The following is a 17,732-nucleotide window of genomic DNA, read 5'->3' on the forward strand; positions in this document are numbered from 1 at the left end:
ATTGTACAAAAGAAAACTTGAAGGATTTAAAAGAAATTAAATGAAAAATGTAAAAGGGAAAAAAAAAAGGAAAAGGAAGGGACTGATCGGGAAGGGAGGTTCGAGGGCCTCGACGGCCACCCGACAACCCTGCCGGCAGTGGACCCCCAATTGGGGGCTGTTGACCCTAAGTAGGGGGTCGACTCCCGGAGGGGGTGCCCTCAACTCCCCAATTTGAGGGATCCCAATGACGGAATACCCTTAATTAAGGGGGCGCGGGGGCACCCCTGCCGGCAATCAACCCCTTAATTGGGGTCATCGATCGGCTGGCTTAGATTGGGTTGGCGACCCCAATTGGGGGGTCGACGGCCAACGGAGTGGGAGAGGGGGGCGAGGGAGGGGCGACAGGGGCTGGCGAGGGCCGTCGACCCCCCAATTGGGGTCCTTGGCCTAGTCTGAGCCAGACGGCAACCCCAATTGAGGGTGGACTGCTAGCGAGGCCCCTGAACCTCCCCTCCTGATCAGCTCCTTCCTTTTTCTTTTTCTTTTTTTTTTTCATTATTCATTTAATTTCGTTTAAATCCCTCAAGTTTTCTTTTGTGTAATAGTGCCCCTAAAAATGTCGTAACATTACTATTCAATCCAATTATAGAGGGAAATGTAACGATATGATGTGCGGTGAGAATTTAAAAAAAAATGATGTGTCGTGAAAATTATTGAAAATATAATGTGGAGTGAAATTGTTTCTTATACAATGATGTATTGCATCATTTTCCCTAATTTTAATATAAAATTCGGGAAAAAAGAAGCTGAAAAAATAAAAGAGTGAGTAGAGAGAGATGAGACAGAAAGAGGAAGGAAAGAGAGAAGATGAGTGAATTAGTTGTTAGTTAATAGAGATTTAAATTGACCAAAACACCCTTTAATTTCTCATGATTTAGTGGTTTTAATTATTAAAAAATTATAATGGACATTTTCGGAAAAAAATAAAGTTACACCTCCCTTTATAGTAGTATAGAAGATGTATTTATGTTTTTTTTTTCTTTTTGGTGAATGAAGATGTATTTATGTTACTTGGAAGAAAATTACTCATTGAGAAAAAGAGGTGTAACGTGACGACGTATGCATTCATATGAAATTAAGAAATAATGAGTTAGATTTCCTTAATAGGACTTTCTAGTTCCTTTGTAGGCTCCGAGGAAAATTTGTTCGACTTTCGTTAAAAGTTTGCATGACACGGTATATGTATAGTCTTACCTAATTCTTTTCTAAGTACTATACTTATGGATCTCCTTTCTAACCGAAATATAGACATGTAAGGAGAAAATATCTTTCTTTTATCTAAAAAAATTGATAAGAATTAAATAATACATATAATAATATTAATAAATTATTAAAATACCGAGAAATTAAAAGAGGTTTCGAGAGTTTGAACAGCGTACCTTCCCCGCAATACTCATAAAGATGCAAGTCTGTAGATATTTTCTAGGTAAGATTATTTCTTTTTTTTTTTGGGGCGAGAGCAAGTCTAGAATATATATAGATTTAGATAGATGCGTAGTAGAATAATTAGAAATTAAAACATATTTGATATTATTCACCCAAAGAAACATATTTATAAGATTACACATGTTATTCAACATCCATTTTATCTGCTTACCAGATATAATTATCACGCATTGGCATTGCCCTTTGTATTTTCGAAATTACAATAATTTACGAAACGGAATTATAATAATTTACCAAACATAATAATAATAATATCGCAAGCTCAACAATCCGACATTTCGATACTAACTTTTCGAGTAATTCAGTATGATATTTCCAATGGTCTAACAATACTCGAACGAAAACTCCATAAGTCAGGTGTTTGTTTTTCAACTGAGGCGGAGGAACAAACAAACGTCTGCTGCACGGCCACGCGTCCACTTCCGTCAAGCGAGTAGTGTCAATTCCTTTACTCAACAGAGTGGAAGTCAAAGCCCATGTCAATGGCGTGTCGTCTTCTCCCCGTTTTCCGTACAGCGCCAGTCGGCTGGGACGGTTACTAATACCATTTGTTTAAGCCCCCTTTAATGGCGACTTCAGCTTTCCATTCCATCGAAAGGGGAAAAGCATCTGTCACGAAGAGAGTGTGTTTGTGAGTGGGGCTGCTTATTTTAAATCGAGCTCTTGCCCCCTTATCGCACGCCGGATTGGATTCCCCCATGTTGCCCCCACAAATCTCGAAAGCTCTGGCCTTTACAGTTATCTATCATCCCTGGAGACCCTCTGCTCCTGTTCTTGCTTTTCTGGGTAAGCCCACCTCATCTCTTCTCGTCAATTGACCCTCGCGCCTTGATGGGCAAGTTTCTTTTTCCGTTCTAGGCATAGGCTCGTTGTTGGTTTTGGGATTCTTTAAGGTTTCAGTCGGTTGAAGGTTCGTCTACTTTGTTCTCTTTGCTCCTGTTCTGTTTTGGTGTCTTGATTGGTGTTAGTTTCTCGACGTTGGACTCTGGAATTTGGTGTTTTTGGATATTGAGATGTTGTCCGCAGAAGCAGTTGCTTCGTTTATGATGGGGTCCCAGCGGTTGTTTGGGTTAATGCAACAGGAAGACCGACTTGCTCCGGTCGTTCCTTTCTCTCCGTTTGTGCGGATGTATTCTGATTTTGATGGATTGTGTCTGCTTCAGAGATGTGAATTTGCTTCGATTACGTTGTTAATATGAAAGCTCAGTGGACCCTCTTTTATTACTTTAGCTAAATGATTATCGAACATGTGATCAAATTTACTGTCTTTTACCCAACCGTTATCGACAGTTTGATGATGATAGATAGTACTCGATCATTAAGAGAAAGTGTAGCATCGATGTTGTCTGCCGCAAGATAGCAGCTCCCGCAAACTGAATTAGCTTGCCTTCTCTATTTACTCTTGCTCTCTTCCAATTAAGAAAGCATGCAAAAACAGTCTCTTTCTATCCATCCATCATTCGTTGATCGTCAAATTAGCTATGCCTGATATACACGTGTGTGCCTCAGTCAGAGTTATTTGATGACATAACAGAATGTATACAAGCTTTCATGTATGTATGTGGTGCGATCGGATGTGAAGATATCTTTTCCTTATGAAAAACGGGACATAACTCCTATTGCCATTTGGTGGTCTTAATCTTGTATCTTTCTATGGCATTTAATTGATTGTATCTTTACCAAATCTGTTTCGGCACCGTTATTATTACAAAAAAAAAAATCTGTTTCTGAACAAATTATTCACATTTTGTTTAAAGTAGAGCTACCTGTCTATTATATCTAGTGGAGATTTTTGGATCATACGTCTTGGTTTCAGCACCTCTATATATTGAACACTGTAATTGAAGGCTTGTTAATGATTTCAACGTTGGAACTTACTTAATCTGCAATCCACGAACTTCTTTTATTGGGGCTCATCGACGATGTTATCTATTGATGACTTATTGCTAAAGTGATAGCTACGACTAACTTAAAACTGCAGCTCACAATCTATCTGCTTATAGAGGATGTTGATGACTCTCATTCTTTCTATCTTCAGGTTGATAGTCTACAGAACTTTGCATTTTTGTGAGTGCTATTTCCAACAATTGGAGCCCACAATTCTTAGAACAGCGCGTTACTGAGTGCATGCTGTAAAATAATATGCAGCTCTATCATCACCCATTTTCTTTGGACAGCCAAAAGGTGAGACTAGCTCTGGAAGAGAAGGGCATCGATTACACATCATACCATGTGAACCCAATAATGGGAAAAAACTTTAGCCCATCATTCTTCCGGATGAACCCAACTGCGAAACTCCCTGTTTTCCAGAACGGGTCACACATTATCTTTGATACAGTTGAAATAATCCAGTAAGTCTCATCCTAAAGCTAAAACCTTTTACATTATTTGTTCCTCTCCCTGTAAATCGTCAGAGTTTTATTTATGTAAGGTCTATGTATGCTCTTGGTTGCATAGAGTACAATTGATCAGGAATATTAGCAGTGGATATATAATGGAGTGATGCAGTTGTTTGGGACGGAATAAGTACTATGATACTATCTCAGAACTCTACTGATTGCACTGCCTTGTCTTTGCAATTCTCTTTTCTAGGTACATAGAGAGAATCTCAATGGTCTCGTTCATTAGCGATAACATAAAAGAGAGCAACCAGGAGATAATACAATGGATGCACAAAATACAGGCATGGAACCCAAAATTCTTCACCCTCTCTCACGTCCCCGAGAAACGGCGCCTCCAAGTGTCCAAGTTCATAAGGCGAGTTGTGATTGCAAGAATGGCTGAATCCCCTGACCTTGCAAGTGCCTACCACCAGAAGCTAAAAGAAGCTTATGAGACGGAAGAGAAACTGAGGGACTCGGAAGTCGTAAGATGGAGCAAGGAACATCTAATCAGGCTCCTCGATGAGGTTGATGAGCAGCTCGGTGGGACAGCTTATCTGGGAGGGGAAGAGTTCAGCATGGCTGATGTTCTGTTCATTCCTGTGCTTGCTCGATTGGCGATCTTGGACCTGGAGGACGAGTACGTAAACAGCAGGCCGAATATTGCAGATTACTGGGCGATGGTGAGGCAGAGGCCAAGTTACAAGAAGGTGATTGGGAGGTATTTCGGGGGGTGGAAGAAGTACAAGACACTGACTAAGACTTGGTGCTTTGTCAAGATCAGAAGGATGCTGAAGAAGTACTGACAATGCCATACGACATCGTTACTATAACATGGGAGTGGTGAATTGTAAATGATGTGGTGGGATACATTTGGAACTGGAAATGATTTGTTTCACAATGAACTTTGTCCGTAACAACCGAAAAACGACGTTGGATATGTACGCTATGTTTGTCCTGTGGAAATAAGGTTCCTGGTAAAGTTATTTTAAAAGGAAATCATATTGGAGAAATCCTTTCTAATGTATGGGATTGTTACGATGCATATAAAGTGCGTTTGTTTGTCTGAATTTTGGAAAATGAACTCAAGAAAAATAAAAAGGGAAGAAGGTTTACTTGATGTTGGGCTCTAATATGGTTCTTTTGTATGTATCTCGCATATTAGGATAGTATTAATACTCATATGTAATCTTGGTACGTAGATTATTTTCTTCCTTTTATAGTGTCTCTTTCTTGTATCGACCTAAGGGCTAGAGCTATATCTGTACATTTTGGAGGAATACAATTTGGCTTTTACAGGATTTTAGGGAGAGACTCTCTCAAGGTAATGATGTTCGGATATATCAGATCAAATATGAAATTTCTAATTTGAAACTGGAAGGGCGGCTTGTTCGTGAATACTACTGACGTGCCGAGCATGAGAAAGCTTTATCAGTTCCTCATGGGAGTGAGCTCCGAGTTCAGTAATGTGCGATCGAACATACTGAGCAAGGATTCCATGCCGTCCGTCACTAAGGTATATCAACCAAATGGTTGTTCATGATGTAGCCGTCTTTGTGGCGAAATCAACTGATTCTGTTGGGCCAAATACATGGCAACAAGGGGGAGGGTCTCGTCCATCCTGGACTACTGCGGGGAAGTTGGGTCACTGGAAGAGTACGTGTTGGAAGCTTCACGGAACGACCCGGAAATCAGGATCGAAATTCAAACCGGGTGGCAGGACAAAGGGAAAGCCGAAGAAAGGGCAATCCTCGAGCCCAATATGCAGCCAGCGGAGGGAAGGCCCGGCAGAAACAGCCGGCCAGGTCCAACTCGCCGGCAGTAGAAGCCAGCCAGCCCATCAGGCCCACGTTGCCAATCGACCCACTGCTCCGCTGACAGAGGCTGTTCAGCGTCTCCTTTAAAATGTGAATCCCGATCAGATTAATCTGGAACCGAATACTGGTAATGATTTAATTTGTATTGATTTGGGACATGACTGGATTATTGATTCAGGAGTGTCACGGCATATGTCGAGGCGAGCAGATTTCTTTATCTCCTTATCTCCTGTCAATGGAGATTCTCCAGTTTATATAGCAAATGGAGGGACATCTCGTGCCACTCACCGAGGCACAGTCAATATTTTGATGGGACATTCTTGTCGTCCGATGTCTTATTGGTGCCCGAATTTGATTGCAATTTGATCTATGTCGCACAATTATCCTAAGACATGGATTGCCAAGTAATGTTTCTCGTGAATTTATGTTTCATGCAGGACCGCACCAAGAGGAGGACGATTGGAGTGGGTGAACTCCTTAGGAGGTCTACTGCTTGCGATAGGTGACGGCTCCGATCACTTCTTTCCAAGCGGCCAATGAAGCAGAGGATGAAGTATGGCATCGTCGTCTCGGACGTCCATTGAAGTTTAAGGGCATTAATCTGTTAATTGATAAGTCCAATAATTAGAAAGTATGTGACATTCGTCATCGAGTGAAACAAACTCGCTCTAGCTTTACTTTAAGTATGAATAAAGCAGACCACATTTTTTAGCTAGTACATTGCGATTTGTTGAGGCCTTATAAGCATAAGTCTTTACATGGAGCTCATTATTTCTTGACCAAAATCAATGACTACAGTCGTGGTGTATGGCTCTACTTAATGCGAGAAAAGTCTGAGGCTCAAAGATACTTGATTAGCTTTTGCAATTCAATTCGGACTCAATTTAATCAATCGATTCAAATAATCCGTAGTCGCAACGGAACGGAATTCTTGTCCAAAGTGATGCGGGACTTCTTCCACCGTAGTGGGATAATACACCAAACCTCGTGTACCGGAACACCACAATAAAATGGGCGTGTGGAGCGAAAACACCTGCACATTTTGAATATTGCATGAATATTATTATTTCAAGCTTCGCTGGGGAGAATGCGTGGCTACTACAGCATACCTAATCAATATCAACCCGAGTTCGATTCTCAATAGGAAGAGTCCATACGAGGTATTATTCAATAAGCCGCCGTCCTACTCTCACTTGAGGGTCTTTGGTTGTTTATGTTATGGTCATCACAAGCCCAGAGATAAGGATAAATTAGATGCACGAGCTCATTGGTGTATTTTTGTTGGATACCCTCATGATAAAAAGGGGTGGCGAGTCTATGATTTGGAGACCCAAGAGATTTTTATTTCCCGCGATGTATGCTTTTATGAAGGACATTTTCCATTCTCTGAAAATTCGAGTCAGCAATCAGATCTTGGATAGACACGTTATTCGCTGATTCTGATAAACGAAGTCAGGGGAGTCTGGCAATGATGGGCTTCGTCCACCATTTGTGCTGAATCCAGGCCCATGAGAGAAACCAGTGAATGGGCTGGACTCGAGTTCGCAAGCAAGATCTGATGCACGACCCGATTCGCAGCCCATTCAACTCGGTACGCTATTGCGCGACATACCCGAGCTCGCCACACCCTCTCGATCCAGCTCGCGATCTACCTCGCCTCAGCAGCTCGGCCCACAATCAGTGACACTAGCCCAATCATCAGCGGGCTACTCCTATCCTAAATATGCTGAATTAGCTGAGCCACAATCACCAGCAGGGTAAATTGCTTCTAATAAGACTTCACCAGACAAGTTGCCAATAAATTAGCCAATTCTTCGACGTTCAAACAGAGAAACACAAGCTCCAGCATGGTTCTCGGACTTCATCGTCTCTCATACTACCCGTATTGATCCTCGGTCCTCACAATCAAGTTCACCCACAACCAACTCCTCCTCATGTACGGTCTATCCCCTTGAAAAATTTCTCACATATTTTGGTGCTACTAATAGGCACCTGTCTTTCTTGGCTGCTATCGACAGTGATTATGAGCCCAGGTCCTACCAAGAGGCTGCTCTAGATCCCAAATGGCCCAAAGCTATGTTCGAGGAGCTTCGAGCCTAGGAATTAGATCAGACGTGGCCGTAGAACGTCTTCCCCCCAGGGAAGAGACCCATAGACTGCAAATGGGTCTTCAAAATTAAGTGGAGAACCGATCAAACGTTACAAAGCTCAGTTGATAGCTAGGGGTTTTACTCAAGTCAAAGGGGTGGGCTTCAACAAAATGTTCGCACTTGTAGCTAAGCTCGTCACCCTCCAATGCATCTTGGACATAGCAGTGGCTCGTGGATGGGAAAGCATCAGATGGACGTTTATTACGCGTTCCTGCATGGTGATTTGGATAAAGAGATCTATATGGAGCTCCCCCCTTGGCTACACGCCCTATAGTTAGGGTATTGTTTGTCGCTTGCAAAAGTCTTTATATGGTCTTACACAAGCCTCTCGCAATTGGTTTTCGAAGTTTGCTGCAACCTTGATTAAGTATGGTTTCAAGCAGAGTGCAGGGGCAATATTTATCTGGCGGTCCTTGTCTATGTAGATGACATGATCATTGCCGGGAATAATTCTACTCACTACAATCTGTTCAAAACCCATTTCGACTGCTGCTTCTATATCAAGGATTTGGGCTCTCTCAAATACTTCCTAGGCATAGAGGTCTCGCGGTTGTCTTCGTGTCTTTTCCTTTGCCAACGAAAATATGCATTGGACATTCTTTCTAAAACTGGAATGTTAGGTTCTTGGCCATCATTATATCCCATGGAGCAACAACAAAAGCTCTCTACTGATTCCAGTCCTCCAATCTCTAATCCCAGGAGTTATAGGCGTCTTGTGTCGTCTAATTTGCTTAACAATCACAAGACCAAAGCTTAGCTGCCCAATTCACATACTTGCCCAGTTCATGTAGGATCCAAGGCAGGCCCATTGGGATGCTGCTATGAGGGTGCTCCGCTATATTAAATAATTTCCGGGACAAGGGATATATCTTCAGCCGAATTCCTTAGAGCTCGAGGCTTACTGCGACTCAGATTAGGCAAGCTGCTCGATGACTTGACGCTCTATCACAAGCTACTTCATCACATTAGGGGGATGTCCCATTTCTTGGAAGACAAAGAAGAAAACAGTCATCTCTCATTCATTGGCTGAAGGGGAATATAGGCCCATGACAATAACAGTCAGCGAGATCATTTGGCTACGCAATTCATTGACTTTTCTTGGAGTTCATTTCTCACATCCTATCCGACTCTTCTGTGACAACTAAGCAGCACTCCACATTGTTGCAAACCCGGTCTTTCACGAGTGAATGAAACACATTGAGATATACTGTCATTTTGTTCGTGAGCATCTCAAGCCCTAACTCATCGCTACTGCACATATTTCTATTAAACTGCAGCTTGCAGATGTTTTTACTAAGGCGTTGGGTTGTGACCGGTTCCAATTCTTACTCAGCAAGTTGGGAATTCTGGATCCTCCTTCACCAACTTGAGGGGAGTAATATGGATCTTTTGTATTTATCTTGTATATTAGAATAGCATTAATACTCATATGTAATCTTGGTAGGTAGATTATTTTCTTCCTTTTGTAATTTCTCTTTCTTGTATCGGCCTAAGGGCTAGAGCCATATCTGTACATTTTAGAGGAATACAATTTGGCTTTTACAGCTTAATCCACCTTTTAGAGGCTCCCTTTTGTTCTACTACATGAAGTCGAGCCAAATGTGCATTTTCATTAGTTGGCATTGGCTGAAAAAGGCCTAACTTGGCCTGACTTTAATATGAGGGTAGGCCTTGTTTAATTTGGGAATGTGACCTATTAAAAGAAAATTAAGAAGCTCTTTCTTGGATATGTAGGAAGCCTTCAATTCATAAAAAAAAATAATAATAATAATAAAGAGAAGCCTTTAATTCATCCACAACTTTTTTTTTGGAGTAAAATGCACTTTGCCTCCCAATCTTTGAGTCCAGTATTACCTCCTAACCTTTGAAAATTCACGTCAAACCCCCGACCTATTAAGGGATAAGCGCTGTGCATCCTATGTTTAATTTTCGGACACTTTTCCGGTCAGAAAATGTCACATGCTCCTCATGTGACTAATTTAAAGGTCAAAAGGGTCCATATACAATTAATTGAATTGGAAGAAAAAAATCAGCAAAAAAAATTGAATTGAAAATGAAAAAGAAAACATTGTTTGTATTCAGGATCAACATGCGAATTGCTCACTATTTTGTATTGGGGAATACAGACATCTTGATTCATGTTTTCATTGCCAAATATGTTTGCTCAACAATTTGCATTTTCTGATTCAGATCACAGTGATGATACACAAAGACAGATCTTGGATCGATTTCCTTTATCCTTCCCAAGAAAATGGGAAATCCAATAGAGTTGCACTCGAAGAACAGGGCAGAAGGAAGGATTGAGATCATCTCTTGACAAAGAATATGCCATGAAGCAACACGGTCTGTAATTTTTTTTTTAACCATCAACATCAATTCTTGGGCTTTGCAAGAGTTGGGAAAGACACGATTTTCAAATCGGGGTATTGCAATCCAAAAGGAAAATGTTAGCTTGTGTATTGCAATACGTCATCAGAAGGGCAATAAAACACAATCAGAGATATGGAGAGAACATTAGGATATAGTGAAGATGATGAACTATGAACAATTTTATCAAGCATATTGGATACTCTGGACTTATTCAAGTCCCTGGGATCAAATGCTCGGCTCTCCACCATCGTTGTATTTTGGTAGTGAAAAATCCTCCCACTTGATAGGTTAGTTGAGTTGGGTGTCAAGAGGGATAATATCATCTTGGAAGAGATAGAGGTGACGATGGGTGGTGCAGCGGTGCCATTAGCCATGCCCAAGTCCTCCCGTTTATTTATTTATTTTTGTTTTTAATGCAATTGATCATATATGGACCTTTTTTACCTTTGAATTAGTCACTTAAGGTGCATGTGACATTTTCTGGCCGGAAATTAAAATGAAGGTGCACGGTGCTTATTCTTTAATGTGTTGGGGGGTTTGATGCAAATTTTCAAAGGTTAAGAAATAATGTGCAACTAAACTCAAAGGTTAGGAGGTAAAGTGTATTTTACTCTCTTTTTTTCATTGTTTTGGAACATCCGACTTGGTTATTCCCCTGTCCTTTTATAAAAAATAGATGATTACGAGGCGAGAGCCGAAAGTATTACTTATAATAGCAGGAAAATTTTATTGCCTATATAAACCTGATATTTTCTTTTAATTTTTAACTGCATCAAACTACAGAGCATCCTAACATGAAGATACAGTAGAAATAAAATATATCTGTCTAACGCTATTTTCGCATCCAGGAGCGGATCCACGTCGGTAGAAGTGGGTCAGCTGACCCACTCGATTTTGGTAAAAAATTAAAAGTTATTTTTGCTGGATGGTAAAAAAAATGTTAAAAGAAGAAAAAGTGGTTCTATTTCCCATAATTTTAATGTTTTGGTAAATTATAAAATAATTATGGTGTAAAACATAATTTGAATCCACTAATTTCTCTTTCACTCCTTTACATGTGGAAAAAATAAAATTGTAGAGTCAATTATAGATGATACCTCTCAATTCTCCTTCCAAACTAATATAAAAGAACCCTTACAGTTGTTTTAATTTTAATATTATATTAATCGTGGAACCCATGCATCGCACAAGATCTAACATAGTTCTTTTATTAGAGAAAAAAATTAAAACAATCGCCTTTAAAAAATAGAGGAAATCACGTGCACCCCTGGCAAAAAAAAAAAAAAAAAAATATATATATATATATAAGAGTTCAATCGTGTCTTATGTTAATGACATACATAAAATTGGAGATTCTGAAAATTGTACATAACTTTATGCCGGAGAAAAGACAAAAAAGTTGAAGAGTTCACCTTTACGTCTAATGATAGACATACTAAAATATATTCGCATGCGTGCCAAAAATTAAAGAACTTGCGTCTAGTGGTAACAATAATTTTTTAGAGCCAAATTGGTCACAATTTATGTGTGGCACTTTCGCCTTATATAGATATCATATCATATCTATATTTATAAAAAAATATAATATGATTTGTTTTTTGAAAATCAACTGTATAATCCATCATATCTATGATAAATATGATATGATCGATTTGATTTATTAAAAAAAGTAAATATGAACTTACGTGATTTATTTTATCTAAATCATTTCATAAAATATTTATATTTTTAAAAAATTCAAAAATTGAAAAAATAATATTTGGTCTTGCAAATCTATATCTATATGTTTTGAAAATTTTTAAAAGATTTATTTTCTAAAAAGAGCTCGAAAAACCGAGAAAACAACAACCAGCTCTACAAATCTAGATTTATATGTTTTAAAAAATTTAAAATTTCATTTCCAAAAATCGCTCAATATTTGAGAAAATAATCAAGACAGTCCCGCAAATCTAAATTAGTATGTTTCGAAAAAATTAAAAATTCGTTTTTAAAGAAAGCTAAAATATGACATAATAATGACCGCCACGAATCTATATTTATATATTTTCAAAATTTTTAAACAGATTTATATCTTAAAAAAAACTAAAAAATCTGAGAAAATTTCATTCAACAACTTGCCGTTTTGAGACTATCTGACTAGGCCGAACATGTTCTTGCTTTCATATATACTAGAGAATACCCACGTTACACACGGAAGGCATACCTCAAAATAAAAAAAAGTAAGTATTGGAGTTGAGAGTCCGAGAGTGGATAGAACAAAATAATGAGAGAATGACATGTAGGAGGAACAAGAGAGAGGAAAACAATATCAAATGGACAATATTGTCCTTCAATTTTTCTATTTTATTTTGAATTTTATGATATTTAAAGTAGGAATAAAATGTTATTTTCGATCTTTCAACCATCCTAAAAATGTGGAGGTTATTACAAAATCCAACTCTTGCTTAAATAATAGTGTGTATATATATATATATATATATATAGATTCTACTTAATGTTTCAGTTTTTGAATTTTTTTTTGTTACAAACTATTACAAAAATTTGAACTCATCTTAAATTATAAGCCTACTTATCCTATTATCCCCTTAATAATTAGATATAGTGAACAACCCTTGCATTTTGGTGATTTTACAACCTAAGGTCATCGTGAGTGGTTAGGAGAATATAGCAAGTTCATAATATTATTACTCCCGTTGTGCTTGGATCTTGGATCCGCCCTGTTCGCATCCCTTTATATGAGAATATCAGCAGTTTCCTTGTCCATGTCTTCATGCTTCATGTCGAATGATTATAGATCTGGTAGAAATACGAACTAGAGTCTACAAGTGGGCTTCGTTGTGAGTGTGGAAATGCAATCTTATCAAACCAAATACACAAAGTGTAGGGTTATACCAATCAACATATGCAACATATGTTCGAACAATTTTGACTAGACAAAATACAAACAAAAACCGTTATTCTTGAGATGCACTCAAACTTTATGCAACAGCACACATAGGGAGAGAGTGAGTGAAAGATAATATATAACATAAAGGCCATAGAATTATATAAGCCTGCAAGCACTTTGGTCATAAAGTTCACAAGCAATTTATTCCACACACATATTTGTCCGTTACTAGTTCTGACAAACACAAAGCATACAAACTCCGCATGCCGGGCGAGGAGGTTTCTTAGACATCACATATTGCAGAGACACACACACCAGAAATGCTTACATATTAATTGCTAGTGGAATTGATTGTGCGATCACACATAGACCAACCACGAAACCAAAACCCTTTCCACACAGTTCTCTTAGTTGTTAATTGCAGGAGGTTTCACATATGATCCTGCAGATTTGGCTGGAAAGGCTGCACGCGGAAGGCGAAAGGGCCCTGAGAGTGGTAGTCCCTGAGCCTCTGGTAGTATTCTGCCTCCTTCACATTTTCGGCTGCCATAGCCATTTCCCGTTGTTGTTGTTGCTGCTGCCACCAAGACAAAAATAACGGGAACCATTGTAAAGAGCTAGTGAGATATCGTTTTGTAAAAATGGATCGTTGATTTTTCGGGGAGAAAAATAAAGGTTCTTAGTAGATTGATTGAGTAATATATAATATCATCAGATTGGACAGGCTATACTATGGATTATCTTGTTTTCCAGAGAAAAAAAGGATAGATGATCGTGCTACGAATTTTGGTATGGGAAAGGATGATCAAACCAATGATGCTCAACTAAGATTCACGTGGACAGAAGTTTTCTTCCATTTGACAGGCATCAATATACAAATGCAATGAGCAAGAGCGTGATCATGGAGCTTATATATATGAATCGGGAATTGGATACCTTTATATGACAATAAAAACAAATATAACTAAACAGAATGCAAGAAGAAAACAGATCATTCATTCAGATGAGAGACTCTTGTACTTGAATGAATCCTCGTTGATTCGAAAAGTTTTGTTAAAGTAGTAAATAATAAACCGAACCTGCATTCCTTAAACAAGCTTAAAGAGCTTTTTTAATAAGTTGGTGGTAGTTCTTCAAAGGCTTAGGCCTCTCTTTTGAGTGGATTGGGGGAGCAGGTTTGGATTGAAATGTATTGAGACAAACAAAGAGTCATTCACACATTTGCAAGTATGGCTTTGCTTAAGAAGTCCGGGTGGGTGAGTGAAGCACAGATTACCAGAATATAATTGAGCTCTTTGTTCTCCTCCTCCAACATCTTTGTCTGCAATTTCGATCAAAATGAAGTAATCGAAGTTAACCCAATGACTAATAACTCCAATCAACAATTTTCAAGAGTTACATTTATACGTATTTATTTATTTAGTGCTTACATTTCTCCTGTGAGTCTTGACAATCTCCGACTGTAAAAAGATACAAGATATATATGTAAATGAATAAGTAATAAATATTATCTAACAAAGTGAAGTTTTTAAAGCAGGATGTGGTAATCTAGAAGTTTCATAAGAAAAAGAAAAGGAAGAATGCGCAATAGATTAATTGCTTTTGTTTCACAAGGTTTACAAAGTTTTTTCACATGCTAATGTACTCGTAGTTCAAGTACTCGCCTGTTGGTGTCGAACACAAGTAAGGCCCTGTTCAAGAGCATCCTCAAGTGCAATGAGCTCTCTATGAGTCAAGGATGTGATATCCTCTCCCTTCAAGTGCCTACAAAATCTCGAAAGAAGATAGACTTTAGATATCAGTCTATAATTTCAAATTTACCGTCACAAACAGGTGTAGAAAAGAATCATAGAATTGATAGGAGAGTCGTCTCACGGTTAGGTAAATTCAACATGCGGCACATAGACCATCGGGCACTCATGTACAACGATTTTTGCCTCAAAGCTCAAAATGTTCAAAACATGGAACAAATGTATAGTAATGTAAGTTGATGGTTTGGACAACCATGGGGTATTCACTATTCAATAATGTCAGGGTTCGAGAGATTGATAAAAATTGAAGTAGATAACTCACCTGAGCTTGATCTGGAGGCTGTCATTCTCCTTTTTGACACGGTCCACTTCATTGCTGAGATTCTAAGAACAATTTTCACACGATTTTGAAAAACCCTAGCTGTTAGTACACTAATGTATTTCACCAAATTAAGAAACAGCTAAAGACACGGCGGATTTTTCGACAAACTCCCTAGCTATAGCTTTTAGGTCTGCAAATAAATGAAGATCTAATATGTTCCATCAGGGAACCAAAAATCAACTCTTCAAGCTGTTGCAAGTTTTGCACATAAAAGGGAATTGCAGGAGGATGTTAAGTTACCAGATCTGTTCATAGCTGTTGCATTTCGTACTATTTTTAATTTTTTTAAATTTTTTTTGGTATATAAAATAATGAAATTTTGTACTATGAAATCTCAAGATCACACCAATTATGGATCTGTTCATGAAACTCATTACTCATGTTTCTTGAAATATTTTAAGGAAAGAAAAATCATCCTCCTCGGAGAAAAACACAAATAAAACAAACACATACGAAAGATTTCGACCTAGGGTTTGCAACAAAACATATATTATATGAAAAGAAAAGGAGAATAATTCCAAAGAAGAAGAAGAAGAAGAAGAAATAAGTCACCTCATGCTTAGCATCCCAGAGCCTCTTCCCGGACAGCCTGTGGTAGTGCTCCAGTATATCGACCAACCTTCCATATTCATGAAACACACACACAGAGACATATAGACATATTTTTCAAAATTATTATTTCGTAAAGAACCATGAAAATCATCAAAAAAGGAAAAAAAAAAAAAAAACTAATTGTAAGGGTTCATGATTATTAATACGTGGTGGAGGGGCTGCAGTATTCGTGCATCTTGCCGGAGCTGGCGTAGATGATGAGGGAGACTTTGGCATCGCAGAGGACAGTGATCTCCTTGGCCTTCTTGATGATGCCATTCCTCCTCTTGGAGTATGTGACCTGCCTGTTGCTTGAGTTCTCTATCCTCTTGATCTCAATCTTCCCTCTCCCCATCTCTCTCTGATCTCTCTTCTCTTGATCTCTTCTCCTCCTTCTTTAAACCCACCTAATATGCCTCTCTTTCTTGCAAATAAAGAAGACAGGCAGGAGATATAAAGGGTAAGGAGAGATGAGGGAGACACCATTAGGGGAATAATAAAAAGATAAAAAGGTCTGGTGCAGCAGCATTGCACTCGATCTGGGATTCAGAGGTTTTAGGTTCGATTCTCACTAGTGGAATTCCTTATGCATGCTAGGCTTGCATCGCTCTAGTTGATAACCGAATAGGACTAATCTCAGTAAAAATAGGCTGAGATATCTATGAATATCTCACTTGAAAATTAAGAGACTACTGACAAATGAGATTTACGTCAGTGACACATGTCCTCGCTTGGTAACTTAAATTTAGAGGTTCCATAGATTTTCTATTTTCTCGTATTAGGCTCATTTATAATTGAAAAAATTAAGACAGTACTCGACTCAAAATTTCATCATGTGCTACGTACTATAGTCCTTAATCTTTTTAAAGATGTGGGTCTAAGTTGTTTTTCCAATCCTCATATATGAATCTGTAAAGTACTATAGCATAACTAACGAGGGTTGTTTCAAGTGATTCAACGCTTGTTCTCCTGAAATTAAGATCTCATGTTCGAATTTTGTGAATGGAGAAAATCCACGCTGAGAGAACTTTACCCCTTAGTGTGCCGATTCGGCTCAAACTGGATTAGTCATGGCCTAATGGACTTCTAAATACCAATTACACTAGAAAAAAAAAGTTTTAAGTTAAAAAAAAAAGCGTGTAACATTAATATTTGAAACTCTTATCTTCATGTAACATCGATACATCTATATAATATATAAAATTGACTCCCAACCTAATATTTAGGGGTAAAATAGTAAAAGTCTTACTAATTCATATATTAATACCAATATATTATAATGAAATTAAATGATAATAATTTATTATTATGAGTAATAATGATATAAGGGAAAAGAGAAATTAAAGGTTCATTAGATAAATTATTAAAATCAATTTATTCAAAATCATGAACACTTATTATATAAAAAAAATCATAGGAGAATATAAAAAGTCCAAAAGTTTAAAGGTCTTATAATTACTATTCTTTTACCGAACAAAATCGAGAATTTGGACTTAACATAATTTTTTAAAATTATTTTATTAAAAAATTTCGTTGATAATTAAAATGATAATTATGTACACAAATCTTTACATATAATTCTCAAATTAAATATTTATAATTGTAACATAAAATTTACCATTTTCAAATTTGTAGAATAAAAAAAAAGATGAAAAATTGTAGTGTACGCAAACTCTCTTCTCCATATCAACTATTATTTTCATAGGTCATTTTTTTATTATAAAATTTCTTGAACAAAATCCATGCAACACACGAGTTGAACATCCTCGTATATATATAAAGTTGATTACGGGGGCAAAACAATAAATTCATTACTAATTCATATGCTAATATACTATATTAAAATTAACATATATTATTTAATATTATAATTAATAATAAAAATATGTATGAATATAAAGAAAATATTCAAAGA

At 37.7% G+C, this 17,732-nt stretch overlaps 2 protein-coding genes across 3 annotated transcripts; one reads left to right on the forward strand and one right to left on the reverse strand.

The window, feature by feature from the left end:
- Positions 1 to 2,033: 2,033 nt before the first annotated feature.
- LOC116189320 (glutathione S-transferase TCHQD) lies at positions 2,034 to 4,989 on the forward strand. The gene is made up of 3 exons (XM_031518943.1): positions 2,034 to 2,274; positions 3,527 to 3,839; positions 4,081 to 4,989. Exons 2-3 carry the CDS (start codon positions 3,631 to 3,633, stop codon positions 4,673 to 4,675), a joined length of 804 nt encoding a protein of 267 aa, XP_031374803.1. The 5' UTR covers positions 2,034 to 2,274; positions 3,527 to 3,630; the 3' UTR covers positions 4,676 to 4,989.
- Positions 4,990 to 13,228: 8,239 nt separating this feature from the next.
- LOC116187194 (agamous-like MADS-box protein MADS9) lies at positions 13,229 to 16,315 on the reverse strand. Of its 2 annotated transcripts, none has more exons than XM_031515827.1 (7): positions 15,985 to 16,315; positions 15,779 to 15,845; positions 15,167 to 15,228; positions 14,758 to 14,857; positions 14,524 to 14,553; positions 14,370 to 14,414; positions 13,229 to 13,667 (listed from the first exon to the last, which is right to left on the reverse strand). In XM_031515827.1, exons 1-7 carry the CDS (start codon positions 16,170 to 16,172, stop codon positions 13,524 to 13,526), a joined length of 636 nt encoding a protein of 211 aa, XP_031371687.1. In that variant the 5' UTR covers positions 16,173 to 16,315; the 3' UTR covers positions 13,229 to 13,523. The 2 variants fall into 2 exon arrangements, with proteins under 2 accessions (XP_031371687.1, XP_031371686.1); XM_031515826.1 differs by having other exon boundaries at positions 13,229 to 13,670.
- Between the last annotated feature and the right edge of the window lie 1,417 nt (positions 16,316 to 17,732).

This window comes from Punica granatum, chromosome 8, assembly GCF_007655135.1.
Source record: "Punica granatum isolate Tunisia-2019 chromosome 8, ASM765513v2, whole genome shotgun sequence".
Lineage (NCBI taxonomy): Eukaryota > Viridiplantae > Streptophyta > Magnoliopsida > Myrtales > Lythraceae > Punica > Punica granatum.